Genomic DNA, 16,540 nt, shown 5'->3' with positions numbered 1-16,540 from the left:
ATGGTGATATAAAGGGTCCTGCATGGTCCTTATGGTAATATAAAGGGTCCTACATGGTCCTTATGTTAATATAAAGGGTCCTACATGGTCCTTATGGTGATATAAAGGGTCCTGCATGGTCCTTATGTTAATATAAAGGGTCCTACATGGTCCTTATGGTGATATAAAGGGTCCTGCATGGTCCTTATGGTAATATAAAGGGTCCTACATGGTCCTTATGGTGATATAAAGGGTCCTAAAGGTTTTGGTTCTGGAAGGCAAAGAGGAGAAGAAAAGCAAAAATTGTCCTTCTGGAACTAAACTTATAGACGTTATATGCCAAATTACAGAAATATATATATATATTTAAGAAAAAACGACTTTGGAGAATGCGGGCATCGATCCCGCTACCTCTCGCATGCTAAGCGAGCGCTCTACCATTTGAGCTAATTCCCCAGCTCTGCAGTGCTCTGCCCCCATAGTCACTTCCTCTAGCACAGCGCCTCCCCCGGTCATATATATATAGTAATTGTTTATTGCATTTATATCCTAACCATTCCCTCATCCCACGTAATAATCTTATCCCGCCGATCACGGCGCTGCCGCAGTCCCGCGTATCGCGGCGGTCTGCACTGTCTCCTGACAGCGGAAATGACGCCGTCCGGTAGAGGGCGTTCTGCGTGCTGACATCAGCTGCGTGGGCTCCGGTGCTCGGCGGCGGAGAAGATGGCGGGGAATGCAGGTTGGTGTTGGAGGAGGAGAGGCTGGGGAATAGATACAGAGGCGGGAGATACGTATAATACTTGTCGGTCCGGTGCGGCGTGCTGAGGGCGGTGCGGCCGCCCCGGTTACCGCGGCCATCGTGTCCCCGGCGGAGGCTCCACCATTCATTGCAGCGCCCCGTCATGTCCGCCCTCACCTCCCTGTACGGCGGTATACAGCACATAGCCGTGTATATACACATAGGTGAGGCCTGTCACGTGAGCCTCCCTATAGCCGGCCGTGTGTGTGTAGCCTCCCAGTACGTGAGAGCCGCATCAGCCGTGCTACACCCCTATTCACACTATTGCCGCATATACTGTATTATGATGATAGCTGGAAGCTGCATAGCCGTGTATTGTGCTATACTCCGCTCTGTAACACAGTATGACTAGCCCCTGCAGGTCAGCCCCATGGCCCCATTGTCATCTCAGCGGATTCCCTGACCATGAGTATGGCTGTGCTATAATGTGCAGCCCTGCATGTACCACCCGCCGTCACGTGCAGCCCTGCATGTACCACCTGCCGTCACGTGCAGCCCTGTATGTACCCCCCGCCGTCACGTGCAGCCCTGTATGTACCGCCTGCCGTCACGTGCAGCCCTGTATGTACCCCCCGCCGTCACGTGCAGCCCTGTATTTACCCCCCGCCGTCACGTGCAGCCCTGTATGTACCACCCGCCGTCACGTGCAGCCCTGCATGTACCACCCGCCGTCACGTGCAGCCCTGCATGTACCACCCGCCGTCACGTGCAGCCCTGCATGTACCACCCGCCGTCACGTGCAGCCCTGCATGTACCACCCGCCGTCACGTGCAGCCCTGCATGTACCACCCGCCGTCACGTGCAGCCCTGCATGTACCACCCGCCGTCACGTGCAGCCCTGCATGTACCACCCGCCGTCACGTGCAGCCCTGCGCGTACCACCCGCCGTCATGTCACCTACACATAGAGCTGTGGGGAGAACACATGAGGGCAGAAAATGGAGCCGCTGGATCCTTACTGGGACCCTCAGGTTTCAGCACGGTGTCAGTTAATTTACTGGATAGAAAAACTGGCGCTTCCTATGTTTTTTTCCTACTCATAGGGGGAGATTTATCAGACATGGTGTAAAGTGAAGCTGTCTCAGTTGCCCCTAGCAACCAATCAGATTCCACCTTTCATTTTCCAAAGAGTCTGAGGAATGAAAAGTGAAATCTGGTTGCTAGGGGCAACTGAGCCAGTTTCACTTAACATCATGTCTGATCTCCCGCATTGTGTCTGGTAAACAGAATCTGTGAGGTAACCCCCCAACACGGATGTGAACATGGCCTAAGATCCCCCTCAGGACAGCGGCTTCTGTCTGCTCATATGTTGTGTAGGTTCCCACAATATAATGTTACGGTGGGCTACCACGCTTTAGGTTCCTTTAGTATAGTAATATGGAGTGCCACCATGCTTTAGGTTACCATAAAATAATGGTATGGAGGGCCACCAGGGTTTAGGTTCCTATAATATAATGCTATGGAGGGTCACCACGCTGTAGGTTCCTATGATATAATGTTACAATGGGCCGCCTCGCTTTAGGTTCCTATAATATAATGTTACAATGGGCCGCCTCGCTTTAGGTTCCTATAAGAATGTTACGGTGGGCCACCACGCTGTAGGTTCCTATGATATAATGTTTTGGAGGGTCACCACGCTTTAGGTTCCTATAATATAATGTTACAATGGGCCGCCTCGCTTTAGGTTCCTATAAGACTGTTACGGTGGGCCACCACGCTTTAGGTTCCTATAAGAATGTTATGGAGGGTCACCATGATGTAGGTTCCTATAAGAATGTTATGGAGGGTCACCACACTTTCGGTTCCTTTAATTCAATATAATAGAACACCTTTTCTTGCCTTCCTCAGCCCAAGCGCAGCCTTTTTTTCTTCTGTAATTGTACAGCACTATGGAATAGGGCTCACCATAGGCCTGTCATGATGACATCACACACTGCTCTTGTGATGCAATCATTGGCCTTCATGGTCACATGCCGTAGGTGCAGAAGAGGAAGCTGGGAGCAGTGCTGATGGCTGCTGTATCACAGGAACAACATGTATGACAGCAACACAGAAAAACCCCTTTAAATCTGAAGCAGCCAATTAAACAAGAGGCCCTTCGGACTGTGCGCATGCTGGCAGTGTCGTGTCAGGTACTCTGCTCCAGAAACTGATGCCAGTGTGGAAAATTGTAAAAAAATAAATAAAAAAAAATAAAACTTTACCAAATTTTCACCTGATTTCATGAGATCCTATTAACAACGGTGTGACGTCCGACCATACTGGCACATTCACACTCAGCAGGAATGGCTGCTCCCCAACACATTGGCCATAGCAGTCACCTGCCAGGGCATTTCCATGTGTGTTGAGATGGAAGCAGGACGTTCTGATCAGCAGGGACCAGACACCCGCTGGGCAGCAGCTGTAGGGAATTGAGCAGGTTTTTTCTTGCCAGTCAAGACAAAAGGAAAAAAAATGTGGTTTTATGCAACCCTTTAAATCTATCCAACTCCTTTAAGACCAGATCCTGATGGATGCCGAATCAGGGGTGGATTTTAAATAGCATAGTCTGCAACTTTATTCATGCCAATAGAACAAAAAAAACTGAATCTTGGCGAAAACTTTTAGAGCCCATTGTAAGTTAGGTTTAGTTTTGATCATTTTGAAAAAAGAGCAGTCTCACTGGCCATGGCTACAAATGGCGGCCATCTACATAGGAGGAGAATTGTCTCTTTCACAGAACCACGTATTAAAAATTAACTTTTATTAAATATATTTAAAATAGAGGAAAAAATCCAATACTACAAAGAAAGCACATCCAGATAAATGTAACCTCATAGGTATCTACCTACCACAAGCGTAGGTCTTAGATAATACAAATCTTTATATACTGTCTCGACGCGTTTCACCCAGTGTTACAAACTGGGATCCTCAGGAGACTTATCAGACCAATATGGTGTCTAAATGATAGTTATTACGTTGAGGTAACCGATTAAAACATGGGGTCAGAGCATCACCAAAACAAAAAGTGCAAAATATTTCCATACACTGTCCTATCACCTCTGATTATCATGGTATTTTCCATCAAGGCAAACAGTCATTGTATAAGTTGTTATACCATAACAGAGTACCGATATAAGCCCACAGCATTAGCCGCAGAGACCTGAGGACAATCCCCCACAGTCAACACATTGATTGTGACCAAGACAAAACATCAGAGGAAGAACAAAATAAATCATAGCCCCATTCGGGACAACTCACGACCCCCACGTATGTGTGCCAGCAAAGATGGTTCTGGTGGAGGAATATTGACTCCAATGAGGAAAATTGACTCCCAGCCATTGTCTGCAAATTTTACAGAAATGATCAGGCACAAAGGCTCACAACAGACTATCTGCTGATAATGTGATCTGATGTGAATATTGTCAGATGAAACTGGATGTAAATGGTATAAACAGACTATGACACCACCTTGTGCGAGTGCAGATCACTGGCTCCTACATCTTGCTTGACATAGCTGCTCGGTGCAGTTCAGTACCAGTTTTGTCAGACTGGCTGTCTAATGGCTCAGTCTTCAGCCGCTCCAGAACACTAAACTATGCTCAGTACTTCTCATGTGCATGTCCACCTTATGATGGTAGAATGCACAGATACTTTAAAGGGGAACTATCAGCATGTTAGACAAATCTAAGCTGCTGATAGCCCCTTAACTGCCCGGGGATGCTGAGGAGGAAGGTATGTGTGTTACCCTCTTCCTTGGTGCCAATCCCACGCTGTTAGTTGGAGTAATCATAGCTCCGGTTTTAGGAGCACTGTAATCAGCCCGCTCCTTAGAGACTGGCAGTGACGCAGCAGTGCTCCTAACAGTGCACTAGAGTTAAGATAACTACTACTAACAGCGCAGGACCAGCACCAAGGAGGAAGGTGAGGCATATATCTTCCTTCTCAGCATCCTGGGCGCTATAAGGGGCTATGTGCGTTACCCTTCTCCTTGGCACCGGTCCCGCGCTGTTAGTCGGAGTAATCTTCGCTCTGGTGCACTGTTAGGAGCACTGCCGTGTTGTGATTATTACAAGCGGCAGGCCGATCACTTGGCAGTGCTCCTAACAGTGCACCGGAGCAAAGGTTACTCCAGCTAACAGTGCGGGACTGGCGCCAAGGAGGAAGGTAAGACACTTGCCTTCCTCTTCAGCGTCCCAGGAGTGATTCACAGCCATCCAGAGGTGGGCCTGGAACTGCATAGCCGCTCCAACGCCTTCGTTTTGGCGGACATGCGCAGTACAGTAGCATCCTACATCCGCTGTACTGCACATGTTCAAAATAGCCTTGTACTTATTCTGCTTTACACAGCATTGCTGGATGTATCATTTGACCCTACTGCAGCCACCACAGGAATAACACTCCTTTCATTTGGCTGCATCAGGGTAAAAACGATCTACCCAACGGCCTTCTGTAAAGCAGAATCTGAGGCTATCCCGGTCTGAGGACATGCGCAGTACAGCGGGGATAGGATGTAGCTGTATTATGCACGTCCGCCAGAACCAAGACATCGAAGCAGCTGTGCGATGCCAGGCCCACCTCTGGATAATGATTCTGCGACCCAGGGCTGTGATCCATGCCCATAGAGGCCTGATAACAGGGAAACCCATCCCCGGGACCTTGACTTTTACTGCATTGTATGCCTGTAACCTACTGAAGCCTGTTGTGAACACCACAAGTTAAAGCGTACCTGTTATTTAAACTAACTTTTTGATATGCACTTCATTTTTTTTAATGTGTTGTCCAAGAAATTGTGAATGAGATGAAGGCAAGATGTTGGGAGCTAAGTTCACATGATGGATTTCTATGTTAGAATCCTTTGGCAGAAGTGTGAGGCATACCGTCAGATTTCTGCCATGGGTCTGTGGTGCGTATGTTGCGGATACTAACACTGCTTTGGAAGGGGATAAGTCCCCGCTCAGTAGGGCAAGCTGGATGTGGACATGAAATCCGTGATGGAAAAACCTGTGAGATATGGCACTGATATCAATGGAAAACAATATGAAGCATATTCTTCTATTCTGCAGAACAATAAGCAGCTAAAGTCATCAAAAAAGTGGCAATGAAAAGATAACTAGCCAAACTAAGCAGTAGCAGAAAAAACAGCCACTTTCTTGCACAAACAGCACTACCCCTGTCCTCAGGTTGTGTGTGGTATTACAGTTCATCTTCTTCTACTTCAATAGAACTGAGCTACAAAACCCCCAAACCACACCCAGACTGAGGACAGGAGAAGTACTGTTTCTGGAAGAAAGCGACCATGGTTTTGTAAGCCTGGATACCCCTTTATCAGATTGGAACAGTAATAACTACTACATATAGATAGTGTTTTGTTTCTTGTCTGACTTCCTCATTTTGTTTCATTAACAGTTACAGTTCCTCGTAATTTCCAGTTACTGGAAGAGCTTGAAGAAGGTCAAAAAGGAGTCGGAGATGGTACAGTTAGCTGGGGCCTTGAAAATGATGAAGATATGACTCTTGCTAGATGGACTGGAATGATTATTGGGCCTCCACGGGTGAGTTGGTTGCTGACTTTAGTAGCAGCCCTAGACACCCGCAGTACATAGATCACAAGGTTTATCCGGAGTAGACATGCAGAAATACTGGGAAAGTGTAGAAGCTTCTAAAGCTGCAAAGACGAAAACTAAACTGACCTAGCTACGTAACAAACTACTAATAAAGCATGCAATTCCCATCATGTCTGGACAGCTAAAGCTTGGATTTGTAGTTTTGCAACAGCTTGAAGGCCAAAGGTTCCCCCATCCCTTGTTTACATTAAAAGGGTTATCCAGTGCTACAAAAACATATCCACTTTCTTCCAGAGACAACACGATTCTTGTTTCCAGTTCAGGTGCGGTTTGCAATTAAGCTCCATTCACTTCAATGAAACTGAGCATCAAAACCCTGCCCAAGCTGGAGACAACAGTGGGGCTGTCTCTGGAAGAAAGTGGCCATGTTTTTGTAGCGCTGGATAACCCTTTTAAGGGCGGGTTCAGACTGCGGAATTTGTGCGAATAAATTCCGTGGAATTCCGTCGTCTGTACGCGCTCTCCATAGACACCATTCTATGGGCCTGCTGATTCTGCATTCCACCCAAAGAATTGTCGCGTCAATTCTTTTGGCAGAATGCGGAATCAGACGGCCCATAAAATGGCGTCTATGGAGCAAGCGGTAAGGCACGCGGTTGTGAGCTCATACAGGCGACGGAATTCCACTGAATTTATTTATGAACCCGCCCTAACAGTGATGGCCACCAAAACCTCTGCTCCTTAGTAACCACAGATACCACCAATAAATAAAACAGCGTTAGCCGGATGTTTCCTCCCTGAAACCTCAGCATGCTTTGTGTTAGCGTAACCCTGCTGACTGACAGGTCATCTTAACTTGCTATCTACTCTGCACCCATCAACTATTGATGATGACATGGTGCCTAGTTAAGGGGAACTCCAGATAGAGGTTAAAAAAAATGAAACTTCTGCAGAAGCATAACGCATTACTTACCTGTCTATCCCAGTTTTGAAACTACCAAAAATCCATTTGTTTGGGGTGTTTTGCTCTGTTTTGTGTTTCTGTTCTTCCTGGTTTGGCACTTCCCAGAATGCAATGCTTTCCATCATGTGATCATCACTGGTTTGGCACTTCCCAGAATGCAATGCTTTCCATCATGTGATCATCACAGCCCCCATCCATTACAATCAATAAAATTAGTGCAGCAGCTGCTTTTGGCCGGTTAGAGATGGTGAATCACTCAGGGGATTGGGGGGTCCAGCCAAGTCAGATCACGCACTGCCCCCTGTCTGCATCATCAGCAAACACACACAGGGTACAAACCCACTTGACGTATTTGCTGCGTGAATCAGTCTTAAAAATAAGCAGGTAAAATGCAGGTTGGCTTTATACGATTGTTCTGCGTTAAAATACGCAATTGCGTATTTTTGAAGCGTGAAGCTTGTTGTTAGCAAAGCATAAGTTGTTAAAATACGCAATTGCGTATTTTTGAAGCATGAAGCTACATGCGTTTTTCGCACAGGTTGTTAACAACTGATGCTTTGCTAACAACAAGCTTCACGCTTCAAAAATACGCAATTGCGTATTTTAACGCAGAACAATCGTATAAAGCCAACCTGCATTTTACCTGCTTATTTTTAAGACTGATTCACGCAGCAAATACGTCAAGTGGGTTTGTACCCACAATGTGAGACAGAGGCATGGGAGATTTGTCTCCTAAGGGGGGATAGCAGAAGGAGCAGGAGACAATGTGAATTTGCACAGGGGCCATTTTTTTCACTTCCTGGATTTATATCAGCTACCAGTGTGGCAGAACCGTACAGATACGGTAATACATTGTATAGACACATATATTTAACTTTTAATAGAAAACAAGTTTTTCTTATCCGGAGTTCCCCTTTAATCCATCATACCTTCAGAGCTCTAGACATAAGCCTGTTATCAGTGGTTTCTTCTTTGCATTAGATGACTGTTTTTGGAGGCCTTTATGCTAGTTGTATATATTAGAATAGTCTATTTGCTCCCCTCTTGGTCAGTTATTGAGGTAATAGAGCAGTATCGTACATGTTTTCTCATACTTTGTTTATTTTTACAGACAAATTATGAAAATAGAATATACAGCTTGAAAATAGAATGTGGATCCAAATACCCTGAAGCCCCCCCGACAGTTAGATTTGAAACAAAAATAAACATGAATGGTGTAAATAGCTCCAATGGCATGGTGAGTATGCATCCGCTTGGTTTCATCTCTGGGGAAGATATGGAAGCGGGATTAGCTGCTGTGGGCAGTTTATGCGAGTGCATGGTTTACATTCAGTTTCTCCATTCAATATATGTTTCTTCGTTAAAGGGGTACTCCAGTAATATTTATTTATATTCAAACCAACTGTTGCTAGAAATCAGTAGCTGCTGTATGTCCTGCAGGAAGTGGTGTATTCTGTACAGTCTGGCTAGCAGGAGAGGTTTTCTATAGGGATTTTCTACTGCTCTGCACAGTTCCTGTCGGGGACAGAGGTGGCAGCCAAGAGCACAGTGTCAGACTGGAAAGAATGCACCACTTCCTGCAGGACATACAGCAGCTGACATGTACTGGAAGACTGGAGATCTTTAAATAAAAATAAATTATAAATCTCTGGCACAGGTTTATTTGAAAGATATTTTTTTTTTTTTTTTTTTTTTTAGCAGGAGTACCACTTTAATTCTTTAGAAATCAGCTGATAATGAATAAGATTGTTTTTAAGACTTAAGCAACAGAATTTTGAAGGCATTTGTAAATAAAAACAAAGCTTAGGCTTTGTTTTTTTTTACACTTAGCATCTTTGTCAGTGCTGCTTGAATCCCGGCTATCTCATGACACCTAACACTCTGTATACACCACATAGTAATGTAGTTACACCTGTTTGTTTTGTGGGAAAATATAGCAAACTGGTGTCACCTGTCGCTCAATTACAGTACAGATGATTTCACAGCAGCCTCCTCTTATCACCACAGACAGGACAAGAAGTTTCAGCTTAGTGTTCGACCTAGTGGTGATAATGAAAACTGCCACAGGATTATTACATAATATAGATAGTAAAATAGAAAAAATCACAAAAATATTATGTTATACAAATAATTTTAATTTATCTCCCAATTTAAACTCCCAACATATTTTGCAGCGCTTTACAATTCTGGGGGTACATACATACAGAAAACAAACATGCACATGTAGCCATCAAGTCAAACGTCAGGTGTGAGGACCTTTATCATGAAAACATTATTTAAACAATAGGTCATTTTCTGGTGACATATTTCTTATACGTGTATGGACAGGCATTGTAAGACCTTTCTTTTGTAATAAATTGAGCACTCCTTACTCCAGTGCACTTTGTGCCAGGCCAGTTTATGAAACACCATTTTTTATTGCCTTGCATCCCCCCCCCCCCAATTTTTTATTTCCTTCTTTCATGAGGGATATATGTGAGAAGTATTTCCTGATATACCTCTGCAGCGTCTGACTCTTTTTTTGCCCATTGACTCCTAGTGTTGGATAGACTTTTAACTGTACAGAAGAGAGCAGCAGACTACACTTTGTCAGGGCATGTTCACCCATAACCTATACGCTGCCGATTTCATGCATTGTTAATCCTTTTATTCTTTACAGCGTAACATGAAATTCTGATTACATGCTGTAGATTTCCTGCTTAAAATCTGCACTGTATATGCTGTGTGTGAATGTATCCCTACAGTGACATATACTGTCCTGGAGTATCACAAAGATGTGTAGCTACGTGTCAGGAACTTTCCATCCACGCCCTGTAAACATAATGCAGAAACAAGCTGTGAACAAAGACCACCATGGTGGTGGAATTATCCCATCACACTCCTTTCCAGCCTTTTCTGCTGGCCTAAGCCAATGATGCAGAAGCCATGTTTAAGGTTTTTATGTATCTTAAGCGCTGCAGAGTCTGTTGGCGCTATAAAAAGACATAATATTAATATTGTTAAATAAGCGTATGTCAGACGCTTCCATTAACCATTACCTCTCTTTTGTTTCCTTTAGGTGGATTCACGATGCATACCTGTTTTAGCTAAATGGCAAAACTCATATAGCATTAAAGTTGTTCTTCAAGAACTTAGACGCATGATGATGTCCAAAGAAAATATGAAGCTCCCACAGCCTCCAGAAGGACAGACCTACAACAATTAGTTGATGTGGGAATGTTACCATACTTCCTCCCAGCCCCCGCCATGATTTTCTAAAAGGCCTGCAATATGTATTGTTGCATGCCTCTGCCTCTCCAGCTCTGAGAGGGGAAAGCCCTTTCAGCCCTGACAACTAGAATCTGGGCACAGTTTGCACATGACTCGTCCTTGTTGGCTTGGATGTCTCCTAGTTTTGACTCCCATTGATCATGGACATATTATGCAACGTGTGTTGCAGTGAAACCCCCATACACCTGCACAAAAGAAACAGATTGACAGGAGTATAGGGGTTCCAGTTTAGTATTATGTTTCTGGTGTAGTGTTGATTGATCATAGGGATTTACACCTCCTTTAAATTTTTGCTTCCTTAAAGAGCAGAGTCAATTCTTTTTTTTCTTTTTTACATCTATATTGTAGGATTCCTCTCTCTGAGATTTGCTGCGTGACATTTACATTTCTGTGAGATGCTCTATAGTGCATACTGCCAGTGTGTCAGTATGTACTGCTATTAAAGGAGTTATCCAGGCTTATAAAAACATGGCTGCTTTCTTCCAGAAATAAAACCACTCTTGTCCTCAGTTTGGGTTTATGGCTTAATTCCATTGAAGTGTATGGAGCCAGGACAGGGGTGGGTTTTTTTGTTGCAAGAAAGCAGCTATGCTTTTTCTGATCCTGAATAACCCCTTTAAGCGGTTTGAAGTCTGTTGTTATAGAGCATATACAGAATTCCATCTATGAACACAATTTTGTAAATGGATTACCCACCACTAATAACAATGGGATATCAGCAAAAAGGTATGTTGACATATATTGTAGTTAACCCATTGACCTTATTAGATTGAACATGGCCTTAAAGACACAAGGTTTTCATTATTTTTCAGGTCTCACAATTGGGGTGTACTAAATGTTTGAGTCCTGAAGAAAAGATCTACATTCCGGAAGTAGACCGGACGTAGTCACTAGTAGGTCAATTAGAGTCAACGTTCTCTTCATATTTATACTTTTTAATGGGGCCTTAGCTTAAATCCTATAATATAGTTTTTTTTTTTCTTGCATCTGATGGGCAGTGCCTGGTTTAAATACAATACCTCCCAGAATGTAAATCACCATGGCAGATGATGTGCATACATTGAGCCTGATAAGAATGCTGGACGATTTCAGCTCTGAAGCCTACATTAATATGAATGCATTTTTGGACTGTAAAATAACTTTTATATACAAACTTTAAAATTCTGTTCACATTAAATGTCATGCAGGAAATCTCAGCATTAGAAAAGTTCTCCCTAAACCCAGGTTCATAATAATCTCGCCTCAATGATCTGAATGTACTTATAAGATAAATTTCCCCTTGCTAGCGTCTGATATTCACCCAGTTTTCACAGGAATGTTTAATTCAAAGATGTGTATTAGCCATGAAGCAATATGATTGTGCAAAACGGGTCATAGCCAACTAGATAGCCATCACTGACTGTGAGCAGATGAGACATCTGCACATCCCTTAAAGGGGTTATCCAGCGCTACAGAAACATGGCCACCTTCTTCCAGAGACAGCACCACTCTTGTGGTTCAGTTGTGGTTTGCATTTAAGCTCCATTCACTCTAATGGAACATAGTTACAAAACCTACACCCAAACTGGAGACGAGTGGTGCTGTCTCTGGAAGAAAGTGGCCATGTTTTTGTAGCGCTGGATATTCCCTTTAAGAGTCTGTCTCTTAATAGCTCAGAGACTGAGCGCTCTGTATTCCAAAATCCCTCAGGCCCAGTTATAAAGCCTTAGATTGGGCACATAACCTGTGCCATTTATAACCAGCTTTAGTCCTGTAGCATCTTTTACAATCTGGCCAGCTCACCTATATATAGAAGGAATCATTTTGAACAGGATTTTTTGAGCTGTTTGTAGAAAATGAAAATGCAGACAATTGCCTTGTTCTTTTCATTTCCCTAAATCCACTTACTTCCCTCATACATGTGATATATGGGGCCAAGTATAGACTATTATTTAAATGTTCATGGTTTGGTAATGTTTGGTTGTACAGTATTATACTGTGGTATGGTTGGCATTATTTGAGGATGGGGGTCATTAGCTTCAAAGTGCAAAGTGTTACAACCTAGGTGGGGCATTGTCTTGTTAGTTACTATGGGTATTTGCACTTATGGCTATTGCACTTCTGCACATTTTCAGTAAATAAACCCTGTTGTGTTGTATTCATTTACAGGGACTTAGAGATGAGCACAGCATGAGTTTCTTCTTTTAACATGTAAGGGATCATTGGACACGTGCAGGGCAGATAGACGACAGGCTGCACAAGTTGCTTTTCCTGTTCGTAGGGCAGTGTTAGAATGTTTTTGTTTGCCTCAAAGCGTCATGCATCTGTCACAAGAGCGAAGCTTAATGGTAGACTAGTCACATGAAGATTAATATATATATATATATATATATATATATATATATATATATATATATATATATATATATATATATCAATCACACTTAGGGATCTGAAATAGAAAAGCTATTCTGTACGCACCCTGTTCAGCAAAGGGAATGCTGTTGTTAAGTACATTGCAGCGGGAACATATGCTGGTGTTTCTTTTGCGAGAGGCATAGAAGCAGACTAGGAGACCATGTTGTGTCAAAGTGTGTTCAAGTTGTTCATTCAATTTCAAATGGTTAACTCTATAAAGAAGCTCATGTTTGTTACTTGTAACGGACAGAAAACATTTGTTTACAGCCTTTATTTCAATAAACTGCATTTCATAAACTGCATACAGCAGACGTATATGAAAAGGATATGGATAATGTGACCTGAGGCTGCAGCTAGTCTTACAATGTAAATAAAATGTTGAAAGTGGTAGAATATTGTGCTTTATTGTTTAAATGGGAAAATCATAGAGTTTTCTTTATAATCACATGCCCTCTAAATACATGTCCTACTAGGGTATTAGAATATTATACATGGGGCCTCCGCTCACAACCACCTTTTATGTATCAAAGTAAAAATTAATCAACAAACAGTGGTATACCTTACGCCATGGCTCCAGCAAACAGCTGGTTGGCAGGTGTCGGCACCCCGGTGATTAGATATTGATGGCCTATACTGCGCTAAAGTCCTGGAAATCGCCTTTAAGATGACAGCGTTCAACAGACTCCAATCCACATGGGGAAATGTGTTCTTTGAATGGTTAGCAATTAAACCAGGATTAATGGGACGTATTAGGAGGTTCGTATAGATGAACCTGCTTATATGTCCCTGTCCCTGCCTAACTCCTCGTGCCAGTCCTCTTTATTTTTCTAGCTGGCGCTGTTTTGAAGCAGTTTGTTTCTAAATATGCAGGTAGGTTTCTTTTGCGCTCTGAGGGTGTTCCTTGGCCCTTCAGTGCACCATCCTGCTGGCTCAGATGCACACATCTACTTGCGCATATTGAACCTTTCTATTTTTTTTTGTCATGGGACTTCTCCTCTAAGAGCTCTTATGGCTGTTTAATAAAGGGGTTTTCTCATCAGGAGTAGTTATGCTTAATTTATAGTATGCACAGAATAGGGCGTAACGAAGGCTAAATGCACATGTTCCGTGCACGGTCCGTATATATAGACATTGTGCTATGGACCGGACTTCAGAACTCCCAGCATCATCAATCATTATGACGATGTGAGTTCCAAAACTTTTTACGTTTTTGTGTTGCAATACTAGCACAGATGTCCTGTTTATAGCACATCATCTGTATATAAAGACTGCAAGGAATGTGAGAATAAGGCCTAAGACTTCCTTCCTTTTACTTCTCTGGCCAATAACTTGACAACATGTACTCCTTTCTTTTACACCATGACATACTGCTAGAGAAGGTGCACTGGATTGAACAGCCTCGCACTGCACTAGGGGGTGACTTACACTGTACACTACTATACTGTAGATGGTATGTGTGGGAGAAGGGGGTTATTAATGCACTGTGTTTGCAAGGTGCTATGTGAACAGAGAGAAGGACTAAGGCTTATTCACACGTTCTTCATTCTAACGATCAGCTAGGGTCTCAGCACTCGGACCTCGACCGATATAAACCTCTGACAAGTCGCTATGACATGTCAGAAGTTGTTTGTGTTAGGTACCCTTTAAGGATCTAAATCTTTATAATCTGGAGGAAAGGGGGGACATGACTGAAACCTTTAAATATGTTAAAGGACTAAATAGGGTTCAGGAGGGGAGTGTTTTTAATAAAAAAAAAAAAATCAAGAACAAGGAGACACAAACTGAGGTTAGTTCAGGGAAAGATCAGAAGCAACATAAGATAATATTAGAGTAGTAGATGCTTGGCAATAGCTTTCAGCAGATGTGGTAGATAAGTCCACAATGAGGGTATGTGCACACTAGGGAATCCCAATGGAATACTCTCTGCGAGCGGGCGTGAGCTGCAGAATCTGCGGCGGGTGTTCTGTCGGGATTCAGTAGTGTGCACATACCCTAATTGACTAGGATAACTGGGATGATCATATATCTATCCTAACATAAGAAAGTAAATACTAAAAGGGCAGAGTAGATGCACCAGCTGGTCTTTTTCTGCCGACAATCTTCTATGTTTCTATTAGCACAGGTTAAATGAACCCTACACTATAGAGTTAAACAAACTCGTGCAGACAGGGACATCTAGTGGTTAAACAATATGTTGCACTTTTGTTTCACAGCAGGCCATGTGTAGGATAAGATTTATTTAGTTTTTTTCCCCTTTTTGCTTCCATAGCCCCAACATACTACACAATGCTGTAGAGAGTTTCTCATCACTCACATTAGTCTCTGTCCTGAATGATGTTCACTACCTAATTTGTGCACATTTTACCTAGTATTATACATACACATTACATTGTTACAATATATTGGTCAGCCCCCAAAATTCTTGTCAATAAGCTCAGGTTGACATAAAAATGGGGAAAAAAGTAATACTCACATGCCCCTATCCTCTGCCATGCCCATAGCATGACAGTGGTTGGTCCCAGCTGAGCAGCGCATACTGTTTTCGTCTAAACTTTTAGAAAGTGGCCACTGTCTGTGTGACTGGCCTCAGCCAGTGATGAGTGGGTGCTTCTTGTAACCATCATCAGCCCAGAGGTATGCTGATGGTACAATAATAAAGGAGGCATGTGGAATGCCTGAGGCTTGCTTATAGTCCTCATACCAACCATGGTTGTTGGCTCACTAGTCATCATGGCTTGATGGCCTCCACAGAAGATACTTCCCACAATGATTGCAGTAGTGATGGGGGTTGCATTAAGATGGTGGTACTGTTGTTTCTCCAGTGTACACCCTTGGGTTTTGGGGTGCTCTTTGAGGTTATGTGCAAATATAAGGCGAGGCACATATGAACCCACTGTTATGTACCTGGACGTGTGACATAGTTGGTAGAGTTGCAAAATAAAATAAAAAAAAACACATGTCTATCAAGTTCAACCAAGGAGGGAATGCTTGAAGGAAAGGGGTGTGGATCAATTTTTTGGTATGCATTTATGTTATTTTTTTCAAAGAACTAATATAAACCTGTTTTGAAGCCCTCTACTGTTGTTGCTGTGACCAGATCTTGTGGTAGACTGTTCCACACATTCACAGTTCTCATGGTAAAGAAGGCTTGTCGCCTCCGGAGATTGAACCTTTTTTCTCCAGGCGGAGGCAGTGCCCTCTTGTCCTTTGAGGGGGTTTTACCTGGAACATCTTTTCCCCATATTTCTTGTAGGGGCCATTTATATATTTAAATAAATTAATCATATCTCCCCTTAAACATCTCTTCTCTAGACTAAACAAATGTAATTCTTTTAATCCCTCCTCATAACTAAGATGCTCCATTCCCCTTATTAGTTTAGTTGCCCGTCTTCGTACCCTCTCCAGCTCTAGAACATCCTTTTTATGAATCGGGTTCCAAAACTGGGCAGCATACTCCAGATGAGGCCGCACCAAAGCTTTATAAAGCGGTAATATTATATCCCTGTCCCGAGAGTCCATGCCTGTTTTAATGCATGACAATATCCTGCTGGCCTTAGAAGCCACTGACTGACATTGTGTGCTG

General features: G+C 43.1%; 1 protein-coding gene and 1 non-coding gene across 2 annotated transcripts; one reads left to right on the top strand and one right to left on the bottom strand.

Annotated features, from left to right (window-relative positions):
- Positions 1 to 362: 362 nt before the first annotated feature.
- TRNAA-AGC (transfer RNA alanine (anticodon AGC)) lies at positions 363 to 435 on the bottom strand. Its single transcript has one exon. It is a non-coding gene; the product is annotated as a tRNA-Ala (tRNA).
- A 160-nt stretch (positions 436 to 595) lies between these two features.
- Positions 596 to 13,350, top strand: UBE2V2 (ubiquitin conjugating enzyme E2 V2). The gene is made up of 4 exons (XM_069957595.1): positions 596 to 721; positions 6,169 to 6,314; positions 8,402 to 8,527; positions 10,349 to 13,350. The coding sequence occupies exons 1-4, from the start codon at positions 706 to 708 to the stop codon at positions 10,493 to 10,495; spliced, it is 435 nt and encodes a 144-aa protein (XP_069813696.1). The 5' UTR covers positions 596 to 705; the 3' UTR covers positions 10,496 to 13,350.
- Positions 13,351 to 16,540: the final 3,190 nt, after the last annotated feature.

Source organism: Dendropsophus ebraccatus, chromosome 2 (assembly GCF_027789765.1).
Source record: "Dendropsophus ebraccatus isolate aDenEbr1 chromosome 2, aDenEbr1.pat, whole genome shotgun sequence".
NCBI classification, from domain to species: Eukaryota; Metazoa; Chordata; class Amphibia; order Anura; family Hylidae; genus Dendropsophus; species Dendropsophus ebraccatus.
The sequence above is the reverse complement of the archived record's forward strand: the minus strand, read 5'-3'. Positions and strand labels throughout refer to the sequence as shown.